Source organism: Perna viridis, chromosome 8 (assembly GCF_037379345.1).
Source record: "Perna viridis isolate PV_CMFRI_1.1 ecotype Kerala chromosome 8, ASM3737934v1, whole genome shotgun sequence".
In the NCBI taxonomy this organism is placed as follows: Eukaryota; Metazoa; Mollusca; class Bivalvia; order Mytilida; family Mytilidae; genus Perna; species Perna viridis.
In genome coordinates, this window is record NC_142452.1 from 44957823 (window position 1) to 44972168 (window position 14346).

At 31.9% G+C, this 14346-nt stretch overlaps 2 protein-coding genes across 3 annotated transcripts in view; one reads left to right on the forward strand and one right to left on the reverse strand.

Annotated features, from left to right (window-relative positions):
* The window catches only part of LOC148610679 (recombining binding protein suppressor of hairless-like), a 28559-nt gene extending 25313 nt beyond the window's left edge, over window positions 1–3246 (reverse strand). The window contains exon 1 of one of the 2 annotated variants that reach the window (XM_088595945.1): window positions 2973–3246. Coding sequence is in view for 1 of the 2 variants with exons in the window: in XM_088595944.1 (XP_088452070.1) it covers window positions 1976–2005 (30 nt within the window). In the remaining variant the exon portion in view is untranslated. Of the gene's footprint in view, window positions 1–1975; window positions 2244–2972 lie in introns of those variants that run through there. The other variant, XM_088595944.1, reaches the window with a different exon arrangement.
* A 214-nt stretch (window positions 3247–3460) lies between these two features.
* LOC148610680 (ubiquitin carboxyl-terminal hydrolase MINDY-1-like) overlaps window positions 3461–14346 on the forward strand; it is a 31142-nt gene continuing 20256 nt past the window's right edge. Inside the window, exons 1-2 of the mRNA XM_088595948.1 lie at window positions 3461–3687; window positions 12826–13574. Of these exons, the coding sequence (XP_088452074.1) occupies window positions 3564–3687; window positions 12826–13574 (873 nt within the window). The 5' untranslated portion in view covers window positions 3461–3563. The remainder of the gene's footprint in view (window positions 3688–12825; window positions 13575–14346) is intronic.

Genomic DNA, 14346 nt, shown 5'->3' on the forward strand with positions numbered 1-14346 from the left:
AACCTTCAAATCAATTCCAGTCTAACCATTGTGGTATACATGTACATGTAGAATATTGTGGCACAATATCATAGACACTGATAAGCTTTTACTGGAGTTATACATGTACATGTAAATTGTATATTGAAGTTAAATGAAATTCTTCTTTTTGGCCCCTAATTCTAAAACGGTTTGGGCCACAAACCCCTAAAAAACATCACCATCCTTCATTAAGTTGTTTGGAATCTTGTTATTAAATTAAATAAAGATTGGCCAAGTCCATGTAATATTCAAGTTATTGCACGAAACCCATGTGTCTACAGATGAAGACAGCCCATATACTAAGACATACATGTATCTGTTCCTTTTTCTATTAGGTACTACAGTGAAGATTTTTGTACATTGTATGAACAGAGAAACAGGTCTGCAGGATAAATGAGAAGTGCACATGTAATACTATTTTTGTTACATGACAACATACATTGTAGTTGATTTTATTTGATTTTATCAGCATCCTGTATTTTTACATTATGCACTTTCTCCTATCTTTACTTAAATCTTATTTCATATCCACATCCTTCATTTTTCTTATTTAAAAAAAGTACACTGCAGATACACATGGTACATGTATATATTCAAGAACAAATATACATTTACATGTAGACCCTAGATGTACATTTACAAAATGTAAATTACAGTAATTACCTACATGTACATGTATATTTATTATGGTTATCCCTTATAAAGTAAGGCTTATCCAGATTATAAATTTAGATTTACTCATGCTGTAAACTTGGATTAACTTGGTAATTTTATCACAGATTTAAATGCTGTATTCCGCTAGGAATGTTTAGAATGACACATGTATGTGTAGGCTGTCATGCCCTTTTTCTGTGCAATATACAATGTGTACATGTACATTTGTACTTGTTGACTTCAATGACATTTATATTGGCCTATATTTACATGTACATTGTACCTCAAAAATAAGGTGGCTTCCCCAATGAAAGTTTCCCAATCTGTCAGAAAAAGGCTAAAAATAATTTTCCAAATGGAAGTCAAAGTACTGGTTCCAGATACATGTACATTTGTATAATACAGTACATCGTACATGTTCATGTAAAAATGTATTTCTATAATACATGTACGAAATGTAACTCAGTGATCTCCCAGGGACATACACAATGTTGCATCACACTGCCCTGGACATACATTTTTGTATACAATGTAGCATCACACTGCCCTGATGCTTTATTTTTTACCAGGATGAAAACTTTTCATAGGGTCCAGTACAAATGTGATTCTATAATTTTTTAGATGTAAGTTGTTATATTGAAATTCAGGGGTTACCAGGAGGCTACATGTATCTGTTAATCTTAGGGAGAACACTTAAACTCACTACAGTACATGTACCAAATCGAATTCTTAAAAAAAATAGGAATGTACAAGTACCATTTTATTTATGGCTTGTGTTATTATTTCTAAAAGTTTATTGTAAAAATGTGCACATTATACATGTACATATACGTGTACAACAGTAGGAAGTACAAATCATGTACATGTAGCATTTTTAAACATTTAATCATTTCATGTACAATATAACTTTACAGGCTTACAATTATGAAGCCTAGCTACATGTAACTTTTCAGATATAACAAAACTGTCAATTTTGTCATAATAAAACATGAACTCATTTCCTTTGTGAAAAATACAATAACTTAATTACAATCCTTTAAAATTCTACATGATTAACCAAGTAAATATCAACCACTTGTTCAAAAGAATGTAAACTGTTATCGTGGGAACTTTTCCCACGGGTGTAACGTCATTAGCAGTCTGATCGTGGGGTCAACAAAAAGGTCAGATTCAACTTCAGCTGAGGTTTCAAATTAAAAGGGAAATTTCTTCATTCGACAATCCTGTGTAATTAATCTTACCAATGATGTTATTTTTCGTCTTTTCAATAAAAGAAATGATTATTTTTGTATACACTCACCTGGGTTACGTACAACTGCCGACTATTCATGTTGAAAATATCGGAAAATGTTCAAAAACAAATCAATCAGTCCAACTTTAACTGCATAATAATTTCAATCTTAGTCCAAGTTACAGAACAGGTCACAAAACTCCAATGTCACTAATAAAACGTTAAAATTTGACTTAAAAGTTTTAGATAACAAAATTAAACCTTTTTGTTTCACTCCGAAACTGCCTGGTCTAGTTGTAAAATGTTGAAAGACCCGTGGGAAAACACAATTTGCATTTTTGATCGTGAGAACAAAGATCATTGGCTATTATTTTATCCTCCCATTTGTATATTTCATCATATTCTAATTATAGGTCGAGGTATCTCATTGTAGTAGCTATTTCTAGATTTTTATATTATTTTTCTAATATAAGATAAAACAATAGTGATTATAATTCAACTGTATCATACGAAAAGCCTAAGAACCACACTTCTTATTAAGACAGCTCAACAAATAGAACAGCCAATTACCGACCAGGTCGCGTGTCGATTGGTTGTTGACTTTACTAGTGGAGCAGGTGTTCCCACGGCACCATTCAATCTGGAACACTGGGAAATTTGCAAGCAGGTCTCGAGATTAATTTTGTGCACCATGACAGACTTTGACAGCTGCATTGTCCCATCAAGAAAGTCTACTTTTGGCGACATTAAGTGTGCACATCGTCTTTAACACTTAAGATCGGTCCCTTGACCTGATGACCCAGTTTATGGAAAGAAGGCGATTTACCGGGCGAGATGCAGAATTCGGGATTCAATATAAATGCAGTACAAACAAGTACACATCATGGAACAGAAAAAAATCTGGTGGACGATAATGACTGACTATAATGAAAAGTTGTACCCAACGAAATGAAAGAGCAAGGCTAACATAAACAACAACGAATTGGCACAAATTTATAATAAACATTTTACGTTACAAATATAAAGCAGGAGAGAAAAACGAATTTACCTTTTCTGGTTGACTTACCGAAATGCAACTGATGCTGTCCTAAGATCAAGGGGTCAAACTTCACACACTAAGTTCATTCAACTTCCACAAAATTACTAGAAAATATCCTTTTCCTGAACATTCCTCAATCAAACAAAGTTTTGAAATTGAAACGTATTAGATCCGACCGAAGGTTACAAGTGTCATGCATCGAAAAAAGTCTAAATGAACCAGTTGATCAACAAATTAGAAGTGGGACCCAAGTTTCAGAAGTTTGCAAGATGGCGAATATTTGTTGTCAATGGGCATGCCCCATTCGTGCCCCACTTTATTTGTCTATTTTATTTTTTCTTATAGGTATGACCTTATAGAAATATTCCTAAGTGATAAGTTGATGTGGCTATTTCTGTGGTAGATTTACGACAAAATACTAGGTTTTGTTGGTGAAAATTGCGTAGAGGAATCAAATCAATAACTATTTCCATGCCCTTGCTGGAACCCCTGGGAAAATATGTAGAATTAGAAACGAGTCAAAGTAGTGGCACGCAAAATGGCGGGTGTTGTTTACAGATGAAGCAGACCCAGGAAATCTAGTTTTGTTATTCTTTAAAACACATTATAGCGTTAAATATGTCATCGACTGAAAATACAGACGAAGGGTCCGATCTGAATACTAATAATTCCAGTAAAACAACTGATAACACGGTGAATGATGTTATTGCACGCAGCGATGACACATCTAACTTAGTCTTAGGTAGGTCACGAAGACAACAAACCTACATGCACATTGTTTCTTTCTATTGGAATGGTATACTTTCCATTTTCGAATTAAATGAAAAAATGTGAAAAAAAACAAAGCTACAAAATTGTGCAGGTCTGGTGAGACTGGTCTACATGTACATTTTTCTCGGTAGGCAAATGGACTTAGAATGTGAAATCGCATGTGTTGTCTACTTACCAGTAATTTACCTATTGAACACTTCCTTGCTTCTATCAGGCTTTGATTTCAATCAATAAAATTTAGTACCTACATTTGTACATGTATTTCTTTTACCTGTCTCTTCAACCCCCAAAATTTCATGCTGTAAAGGCCCACCTCTTCTAACACACATTTTGAATGTTGACAAACTTTTACTGAAAGTGGTAGGTCATATATTCAGCGGTCATGAGCAGTCAGGATATAGGCATGGCTAAAAAAGTCTGTAAAAAATGGTATGGTGTGCAGTTCTAGTCGTAATTATATCTTATTATTTCTTACCCCTAAAAAGTTGTGATGTTATCAGTGTTTTAAGAGATAATAGCAATAATATGAAAAGCCTTTTCTTTTGGAGAAATAAAATACAAATAATCTGTATATCTTTGCTCCTATGCTTGGAACACTGTATCACAGCAAATTAAAAAAATATGAAATATAATTAAATTTTTTTAGCCATATCAAAGTTAATCGGTTATAACCTTCACTGGAAGTAATATATGGACCCTGAAAATATGAAATATCGATGAAAATATATTGAATTTTCTTTATTTTGACTTTCCAATTATATCTCTCATGCCCTCCATACAGAAAGTCATATCACTATCAAGAACTGATGATGTAGTACCCATAAAGTCATTAATATGTCACCACACTAAAATATGTTTTTTACAAAATGTAAACATGCAATTCAAGGTGCAACCTACATGAGAAAAACAGGGAGGAGTGACTTCTCTTTCAGAGAGACACTAGGGAGAAGTGGGGATGAACAGGGAGAAATGAATGCGTGCACACATCATTTACTAATGCTTTTTAAAATCGTATGTGATATAAATTACTTACATGCACACAATATAAGCAAGCATTTTCATATATTCATTTTCTTTTGAAATAAGTTACTTTTTCTTTAAGCTACTAATGTAACTAAATATTTTGGACAAAATGAAATCAGCCGGCTGACTGATTGATTGACTGTATCATATATTCATAAAATTGAATTCTAATCTATACCTTTACCCCTTACCAAATTTATTACCGAAAAATCAATATACGATTGAACAAAGCAAAGCTTCTTGCATTGCATTGCATTGCCGATCTCGCCAATCTTCTGGGAAAATAAAAACAAAGATCAGTTCATTTAATGACTTTAAAATTGTAACTATTTAATAAGTATTTCAACAAACAAGTAAAAAACATTGTTATTCTATTGAGAACTGATGACACCAGGATGAAAGATGAAGTCCCTTGCATACATTTGTATACATGTACAGAGCCATATTAATATGAGGAAGGTAATGGTGTTAAGTATATGGGAAGCAAAGTCAGTAGCTACATGTATAGTTTCAGAATCCCTTTTTAACATATTAAACTTCATGCCATTTATCATTTTGGCAAATTTTTGGAAATTGTTATACCTGCCAACTTTTGAAAATACCCATTGAGGTTTTTGGGCAAGACAATGTGTGAACGGATATTTTCGGGACATTTTGCAAAATGCATTTTTTACTGTAGTATTGTTTTAAAATACATTGAGCACATCATTCCTTCATTCCATACATGTCAATTGCAGGGGAGTCAAAGTTCAGTTTTTGGGGTTTAGTCTAAGTAAGTTCTCTTACCTTATCACCACAGTCTTGGTCTGTGTGACAGAAGGATGCAAAACAATATTGCAACTCTTTCTTTTCATTAAATGAATACCACGAAGTTCAGTATATGAGGGAATGTTACAAATATTCAAGAATTTTGATACTAAGATCATCACTATTTAAATGCAAGTAGTTAAATATACATGTACATTTATAGTCTACTGTAGATATCCATGTTAAAAGGAAATGTATTTCTTTAAAGAGCAATCAAGGGAACCAAGGTTATAGCAGTAATCAAAAGAATGTAATCAGGGACAAAGACCAGACATGGAAAACAGACATACACAACAAAGAACATAAAGTAACTAAAATCATACATACAAAGTAACAAAAGTAAATGAGCAACTCGGACTCCACTAAAAAACTGGGAGCATGGACCAGGTGCACCGGTAGGGTAAGTGTCCTCTGCCTTTCTAGAAACACCCTCCGAGTTGCTCATAAAAAGTCAAGTCCGGGGTAGACAAACGAGGAAAGGAAAACTATGACCTGTTGAATACATCAGTTTTCATGGTGCTGATTTAAACTATTTCAAACAAATCTTTTGGGAAAAATACTGCACTGTTGAAATTACAGGAAATGTGAAAAAAAGAATTGAAGGCTACAGGGGAGGATACTCATTTTGTATAAATAATGGTAGTTTCATAATTTGTTTACATATGTGGTTCTACAAATTTTTTACCTCTTAAATATCTAATTAATTGTGAAATATGAATTAATCTTTAAAAAATATTGGCTGTTCATTAGAAGTAGATCCAATTGAGACTCATTTTCTAATAGTCAGTCATCATCAATAACCTTGATCAGCTGATGGCTCATCAGAGATTATTTACCTGTCATAAAAGGTACCCTTACCCGTTTAGACAGCAATTAACACCTTTTGTCAGATTTATGACTCTTCTAATCAAAGAAATGAGATTGAAACAGGAATTTAGGGGTTGAATTCGGAGCTTTATAATAATTTATATGTTATTTAGACAAAATCTGGTTTTAGGAGAAATTTGACCTGAAATATTGTGACGGCGGGACATATGGTTAAAATCGTGAAAAAAACATGATTGAATTTAAAGTTGGCAGGTATGAATTTTTCATCAGTAATAAGTGGGAGATAGCAAAGAGCATTCCAAATATTTGTAAAATTATAGGAATAATTGTTACTGGTTCAGCCTAAATTGCAGGGTTTCATCAAGATTCATCCAACTGGAAGTAGCTATTTGTTTTTTTATCCTTCAGGATCAAAATACCTTATGTCGCCGGTCTATCACAAGAGCTTCTCTACTATTTCTGAACACTACACAAAAATAAAGTTCAAATGTATTTTTTTTTATATCATTTAATACATGTGCAAATATACATGCACCTCTGTTATAACCAGCAAATATGTTTCTTGCAATTATTTATCTCAATAATATCCTATTATTTCCACAAATAGAATTAAGATCTAGTTTTCAAATAAACTGAAGATACATGTATGAGACTCCTTTTTGGACTTGAAAGATATTTAGTAATAAATTTGCATTTAGGGAATTTAGTTCTTGCAGTAATGTGTCAAGAAGCATTAAATATGTTAAGCATGTTTCATTTAATACACTTATTAGTCAAATTTTAGATGCTATCATTAATATTTTACAATTGATAAACAGGAAGTAAAGAGCAGTGATTTTAACCAAGTAAAATTGGTGGGAAAAATTAAAAATGATAAAAGTGTGTAGTTTTTGAAAATGTTATGTTCATCATGGAAATTATTTTTTTAAAAGCTGAAATTGATTTTGTTTGAGTATAATCACAGTGTTGGATAAATAAAGTATGGATTGACATTTAGTTTGTACATATTTGGGAAAAAAAGTTCTAAATAATATGAATAAAGCAAATGTATCCACTTCAAAATTTTGTTTATGCTACAATTTTCACAAGAATCAAAAACCTCCAATGCTAACAGCACTCTGATTTGAAAAATAACATAGCTGTCTTCGTTTTGAACGCTTTGTCATAGCCTGCATTTTTACTTTTCCTGAAGCTTTTTCTGTATCCTGATGTAGTGTTTTGCTTGGACCAATGTTTCTCAAGTGTCAGTATGATGACCAATTTCTATACATTTATATAAGAGCGAGCTTTGCTTGCTTATTAGTCTGCACATTTCAGGATTCTGAGCATCATTGCAGGAAGAAATATTTAAATAGTTGCTCAAACAACTTACATGTATACAGAGAAACTTCAGCATCTCTTTAAATGGGTATTTGATTTTCCTTCATGCAGTGCTAGTGTAGGCATGGTTACAGCCAAGCATATTAAAACTAACATTTTAAGACTACATATTTGTACATAATCATTTGGAATACCAATCATTGAATTTAAGTTGTAAAGTCAAACTTGGTTGGCGGGAATACCTTTGATTTCTCAAACACAGTATAAAGTACCAGACTTTTCTCTTAAATAATAAATATAAATAACCTCTGATTTCTCGAACTTCATTTTCTTGAACACTTGAACTGACTAGTCGGTTCATTTGGTAATAAATTTATGAGAATGACCCTCACTAACTTGAACTCATCAGGCATTTTGTCAGCTTGGGTCATAAATGGTGTGAAAAACTGAAACCCTATCATTAAATCAAAGTGTCATTTTAGTTAGTTACAGGTACATAAGGTAATATTTAAGTCATCACTAATTAGGTAGTTTTAATCTAACATAGTAACTGATTGAAGTTCGAAAATGTTCCCAAGTTGGCATAATGAAAAAGCGTCAAAGAAAATTAGATGAAAACAAATTATTGATCAAGGAACTCAAACTCTGAAAGTTTTTTGAAAGCAAACACAGCATTTGTAATGTTCACAGGTCAACATAACCTTCCTAAAGCCAATGAAAGATATCTGCAGACAAAACTTTATAAGAAGTAAGCAATTTCTAATGAAATTGAACTTGGACCAGCAATGAAAAAATCTGGACATATACGATCTCCAATTTCTCCCAATAACTTGAACACGTTTCAGTGGTCCCTTGGAGTTCAAGCTACTGAGGTTTGACTGTACACGAAATTAAATTTCTATACCTCTACCCCTTACCAAATTAATTAGAGCAAAATTAATACATTTATATGAATTAGCAAAGCAAAGATTCTTGCATAGCATTGTGTATGACCCATTGATCTTACTATTTTTGGGTTTTTGATCCTTCAGGATCAAAATACCTTATGTCACGAGTGAATGAAACTTCCCTACTATTTCTGAACACTGCACAAAAATATAGTCCAAATGTAATTCCTTTTATATCATTCTATATCTCTTTTATAAACAGTAACTATATATCTTGCAATTAATTAACTCAATAATATTCTATTATTTCTGGAAATAAAATTAAGATCGGGTCTTCATATCAGCTCAAAATTTGAGGGAGTCCTTTTTGGTCTTGAAAGATTTACATTTAAGGAATTTCTTGTAGTAATGTGTCTAGAAGCATATAATGTGTTAAGCATGTTCATTTTAACACACTTGTAAGTCAAATTCTCCACCTTATCATCAATATGTTATCATTTATAAACAAGAAGTGAAAAGCAGTGATTTTAACCAGGTAAATTTGGCGTGAAAATTCAAATTGATAAAAGTGTGTTGTTTTTCAAAATCTTGTGTTAAGGAAATTATCTTTTTAAGCTGAAATTAGTTTTATTTAAGTATAATTGTAATGTGGAATAAATAATCTATTATTATATTTTTTTAATGGAAGGGCACATTAAGTTTAAAATTGGGAGAAGGGTGAAATGGAACACAAATTTGTAAATGTGTGTGAAGTTGCATCATCATCAGTAGTCAGTAGTATGGTTTGATTCTCAGTTTATACATACATATATTTGAAAAAAGACAGTTCTTATTAATATTTAAAATGCAAATGTATAATCACAATTTTGTTTAACGTCATGTAATCTTTGAAATTTTGGTCAGGCTACATTTTTTTTACAAGAATCAATAACATCCAGTGCTATTAGCACTTTGATTTTTTTACCCCATTGTGTTATAAAATTTCAGGCAGAGAATTCTTTTGGAATTTCCATTTTGTTGTTTTTTCCCTAATTAATTCATGATGATTTCTTGATCTGTAGTTGAAGATCACAGAAACATTGATCAATGAATGCTTAGCTGGGGTATGCCAAAAATAAGTTATTTCATTCTAATACAGTGCATTTTAAATTTTACAGGCAATGCATGAAATTTATTTTTATTTGTTATGTCGTAACTACTTGAAAAAACAAAGGAAAATAAAATGTATATGCTAATGTATACCGGTCCCACAAAGACTTTTGTAATCAGTGATTACCAATAACAATCAATCGGAATTTCTCCGACTTTGTTGTTAGTCATTACACTACATTTTAGTAGTTTCGATTGTACCAAAGAATTTGATCGTGGAAACATTTGAAACAGAGGTGGATTGCAATAAACAAAACTGGTAAAAAAAATGACTAAGTCAAAGTAACTCTTGACAGAAATTTAGCTTACTTTGATAAGTTAAATAAAACAGAAGAAAAATGAATTTGATTTTACCATGACTTAATTTAATATTTTTGATTATTGATACTTCAGAAAATTGCCTTTGTTCATTCAAGTGTAATCATTATGTATTCTTTCAAGCCCTATTAAATCATGCAGATTGCACCCCTATGTAAAAACTTTGTAATTTTTGGGGGAATTACAATACATCAACTCTTGCCTACATCATGTAGGGTTTTAGCTAGGATTTTGAGGGCTTTAGTCACTCTTGCGTAAAGCGCAAACGACATATTATGGGCAGCAGATTTTTGTAAATAGTCAATATTTTCATAAACTATGTAAAGACATAAACATGCTTAATATATTTATTTTAAGTTTACAGATACAGACATAACAATAAATATAATAAATGTTACAATAAAATAACTGTTATTTTCTATTAGAAAACGTGTTACATAATAAAATAAAATAATTACTATTAGAAAAATAGGTTTTTTTTACATCATGACAAAGCTTTGATGCATTAAGTCTAGAAATAATTACTATTTGACAAAAGCTACTATTATGGTATGAGAAAATCCTCCTGTCTTTTCCCAAACACCACACCTTAAAAGCTCTCTTCAACCTAAAACTCCTTAAATCAGAAGGATGGAGACAGATCTTTAGAAGAGAATAGACTGATGAAACCTTGAGTCTGTTCCTAAGATACATGTAGGTTTTCATCAGATTGTACCTACATGTACTAAATCCCCTCTCACGGTCACCAGATGATAAAGCATGTAGGCTACATGTATATAATAGTTGATGTTACTACTAAAAAATCCAGTCCTCCTAAATTGTTGTGACCAATATTTTTAATGCGGGAAGTTTTGATGGTTTCGATGTTGGTGTTGAGGTATTCCATTGATGTTGGTGTTGAGGTATTCCATTGATGGAGATTAATGTATTATTGAATGGATTTTATTATGTGTTTTTTCTCATTTCAATTTATTTTTGACCTTACATAAAAGCTAGGGGGATGGTAAAGGCCATATAAAACTAGTTGAACCTTACCACAGGTTTTATTCACCTGTCAATAGTCAGATGTTGATCTTTGTCTTTGTGTTGCTATTTTTTTAGTTTGATTGTGAGGATCTGCATACAATGTACCTGTTAACCTCTAAGAATGGGTATATGGGAGATCTCCCACATTTCAGTGGAAACTACATGTATGACATATTTTAAAAAAAGCATGTAAATTAAGAAGTTGAAACTGTAACAATAATTTTGTTCTATGAATTTTATATGAAAGGATCCTCATTTCAGGGAATGTATATTCACTTTTTCATTTTCAAATGGTCATTTAACATTTTCAATAACAGCTATATAAAGTGGCAGTTTTCCCAGACAAGAGAAAGAACATATCACAGTGACCTCAAGACATTAAAAACTGACATTACATTGTGACAGTAATTCTGATGGTACCTTATATTATGTGACATTGTGACAGTAATTCTGATAGTACCTTATATAATGTGATATTGTGACAGTAATTCTGATTGTATCTTATATTATATGATATTGTGACAGTAATTCTGATGGTACCTTATGTGATATTGTGACAGTAATTCTTGTGGTACCTTGTATTAAAAAATGGTAATATTTTCTGTATTGTGACAGATTCAGTTAATTGGATTGAAAATATCAGGTAGATTTGGAAAGGTTGACAATAAAACAAAGAACATACTACTTTAATGTGCACCATTTAATTAGGAAATATGATACATGTATAATTCTTTTCAAAGACAATGGATGTTTATTGTAGTCTAATTATATTTAGGATCATTTAAATCAATTTTTGGCTCAGGTTCTCAATTGCAAAGTAAAATCAATCAGTGACTGATGCTTGTATATATCTGTTATCCAGTTTGACATCTGGTACTACAGTATACATTTGTACATGCGAAGTACATTTCTATGTAAGAATCAGGCAATGGATTGCACATCATTTTTATCAAATTGGTCTTTTATTCCTCAAATATATTTGACATATCTAGGAAACAACCAAAAAGCTATTAAAGCATCAGTAACATAATGAGTATATATTTTTTTATTGCTTAAATATGGAAAAAGTACAAGAAAATTCACCCACTCTTTTTTTCCATTTTGTATTTCAACTGGATTTGACCTACCAATATCTTAAGAAGGAAAATGTTACTTTGATGGTTATTTCTGGGGATTATGAGGTATAAATACTGGGTTTATGCAATAAAATCTCTGTGTGTGCCACATCTTACACACATTTTGCCTGATTCCTAGACAGAGTTTTACTTAAATGTTAATTTTGTATTGTACACACATTTTTTGTTAAAATACCACATGTGTACATGTAGGTGCTATACTAGCTGGCCCTGAAAAAAATTTAGAATTGAATGTAGTCAATTGTAGACTGTCATTCAATGGTTGTACTTAACAGTGTCACAAACTCACAAAACAAGAAAAAGTGAAGGATTATGAATTTAAAATAACTGATTTTAACTTAACAGTTGCATGAGACTGAATTCTTAATGAAAGGACATTTCAAAATAGTAGCCTCATTTTTAAACCAAAAAAATGAACTTACACATGTACATGTACAGTTTTTAAAGAGAAAACTTAAATTTGTAGCTTGAGTGAAATATATGTGTATTTGTTTGTCCAAAAAAATAAAGACTGGTATGTATAAATACCCCAATTGGAATTAACTCCCCTACCTTCAAGGTAGTACCTTGGCTGGAAGTGATATACTTGCTATAATTTTTCATTCTCTTTTTAAGATGATGTGGAAGAAATACCATGTTCTATGGAGACTGTAACCTCATCAGATAATGTGAGTAAACCAGATGTTTATCAGCCTCCAACAAGTGTTGAATCGGATGATCGAAGGAAAAGTTGTGATGAAACTGGCAGCGATAAATGGGCATTGCCTTCCCCTCAGACAAAATGTATAAATGGTGCTGATAAATCACAGAGTAGGGAGGAGTGTTGTAGTATCAGTAACGAGAAATTACCTTCCCTTGAAATGGAAAATTCTAAATTACATATATCAAATGATACATGTAGTAGTGGAACTGTATCTTTATCACCAGAAAAACAATTATTAGATGGAAGACAGTCTGTTATTTTGAGTTCTGAGGACAGCAACAAATTGACTGTTGAACTGCCTTCCATAGATGGGGTGCCTGCTAAACCATCTCCCCAGAACAATGAGGAACTACATGTTGGTGCTGAAGAATCTTTAAAACCAGATGTTGTGGAGAATACTGAAAATAGATCATTTTCTTCTATGGATGACAAGTCAAGTACTGGCTCACTAGAGGGTGTTTATCAAATAAAGTGGATTAAATTTAAGGGAATAGATATCCCTATAATAACACAAAATGAAAATGGACCATGTCCATTGTTAGCACTGATGAATGTATTGTTATTGAAAGGACAGATCAAATTTCCTTCTGACACTGAAATCATTTCTTCTGAACAAATTATGGCACATCTTGGGGAATGTATTTTAGCTAACAAACCACAGGTAAGAATATACAGGAATGGTCACATAGATTTCCCATTTTGTATTAGTCAAACAGTTTTCATTTGTTATTCAAAATTTACATTTTGTTAACTTCAACTTTTTACCCAGTCATTATCCTGTCTGACTAACTGACATGTCGGAAAAAAATTCAGTTGGCAGAAAATTTTGGTAGTTTTTGACTGCTTATATAGAAGAAAAAGGTCCAGTTTGAGTTTCAGTAGACATGTCTGAAATCTTTTTTCAACTGTTATAACCTAGTTGACTCAATTGTTTTGAAATTTGCAATAGTTTTTAAAACTTTCATGTTATCACTTTTTAACCAGAAATGACAATCATTTTATCATAACCCCCTCCAAATAAAGTTTGGGAGGGGCATCTGTCTGTCTGTTCCTCCATGTGTCCATAATTCATGTTAGCGCAACTCCTCCTAAACCTTGCAAGTGATTTTGATGAAATTTTATAGCAGGGTTGGGTATCATATGTTACAAAAAGAATCATAATTACTGTTAGAGTGCTCTTAAAGGAGATAATTCATATTCATAATTTAACATTTTAAAACTTTCGTAAACAAAACTCCTTTTAGACTGCTTAAGGGGTTTTAATGAAATTTTATTGCAAGGTTGAGCATAGTATGTAGGTGTGCATGAAGGAATATACATATAGTTACTGATGGATGACTTCTAAGGGAGTTAATCCAACAATATTTTTATAGTTAAGTCCATTTGAACTGGGGGTATTCTCTTTGTTAACTTGCTCACAGTATTTCTTTTCT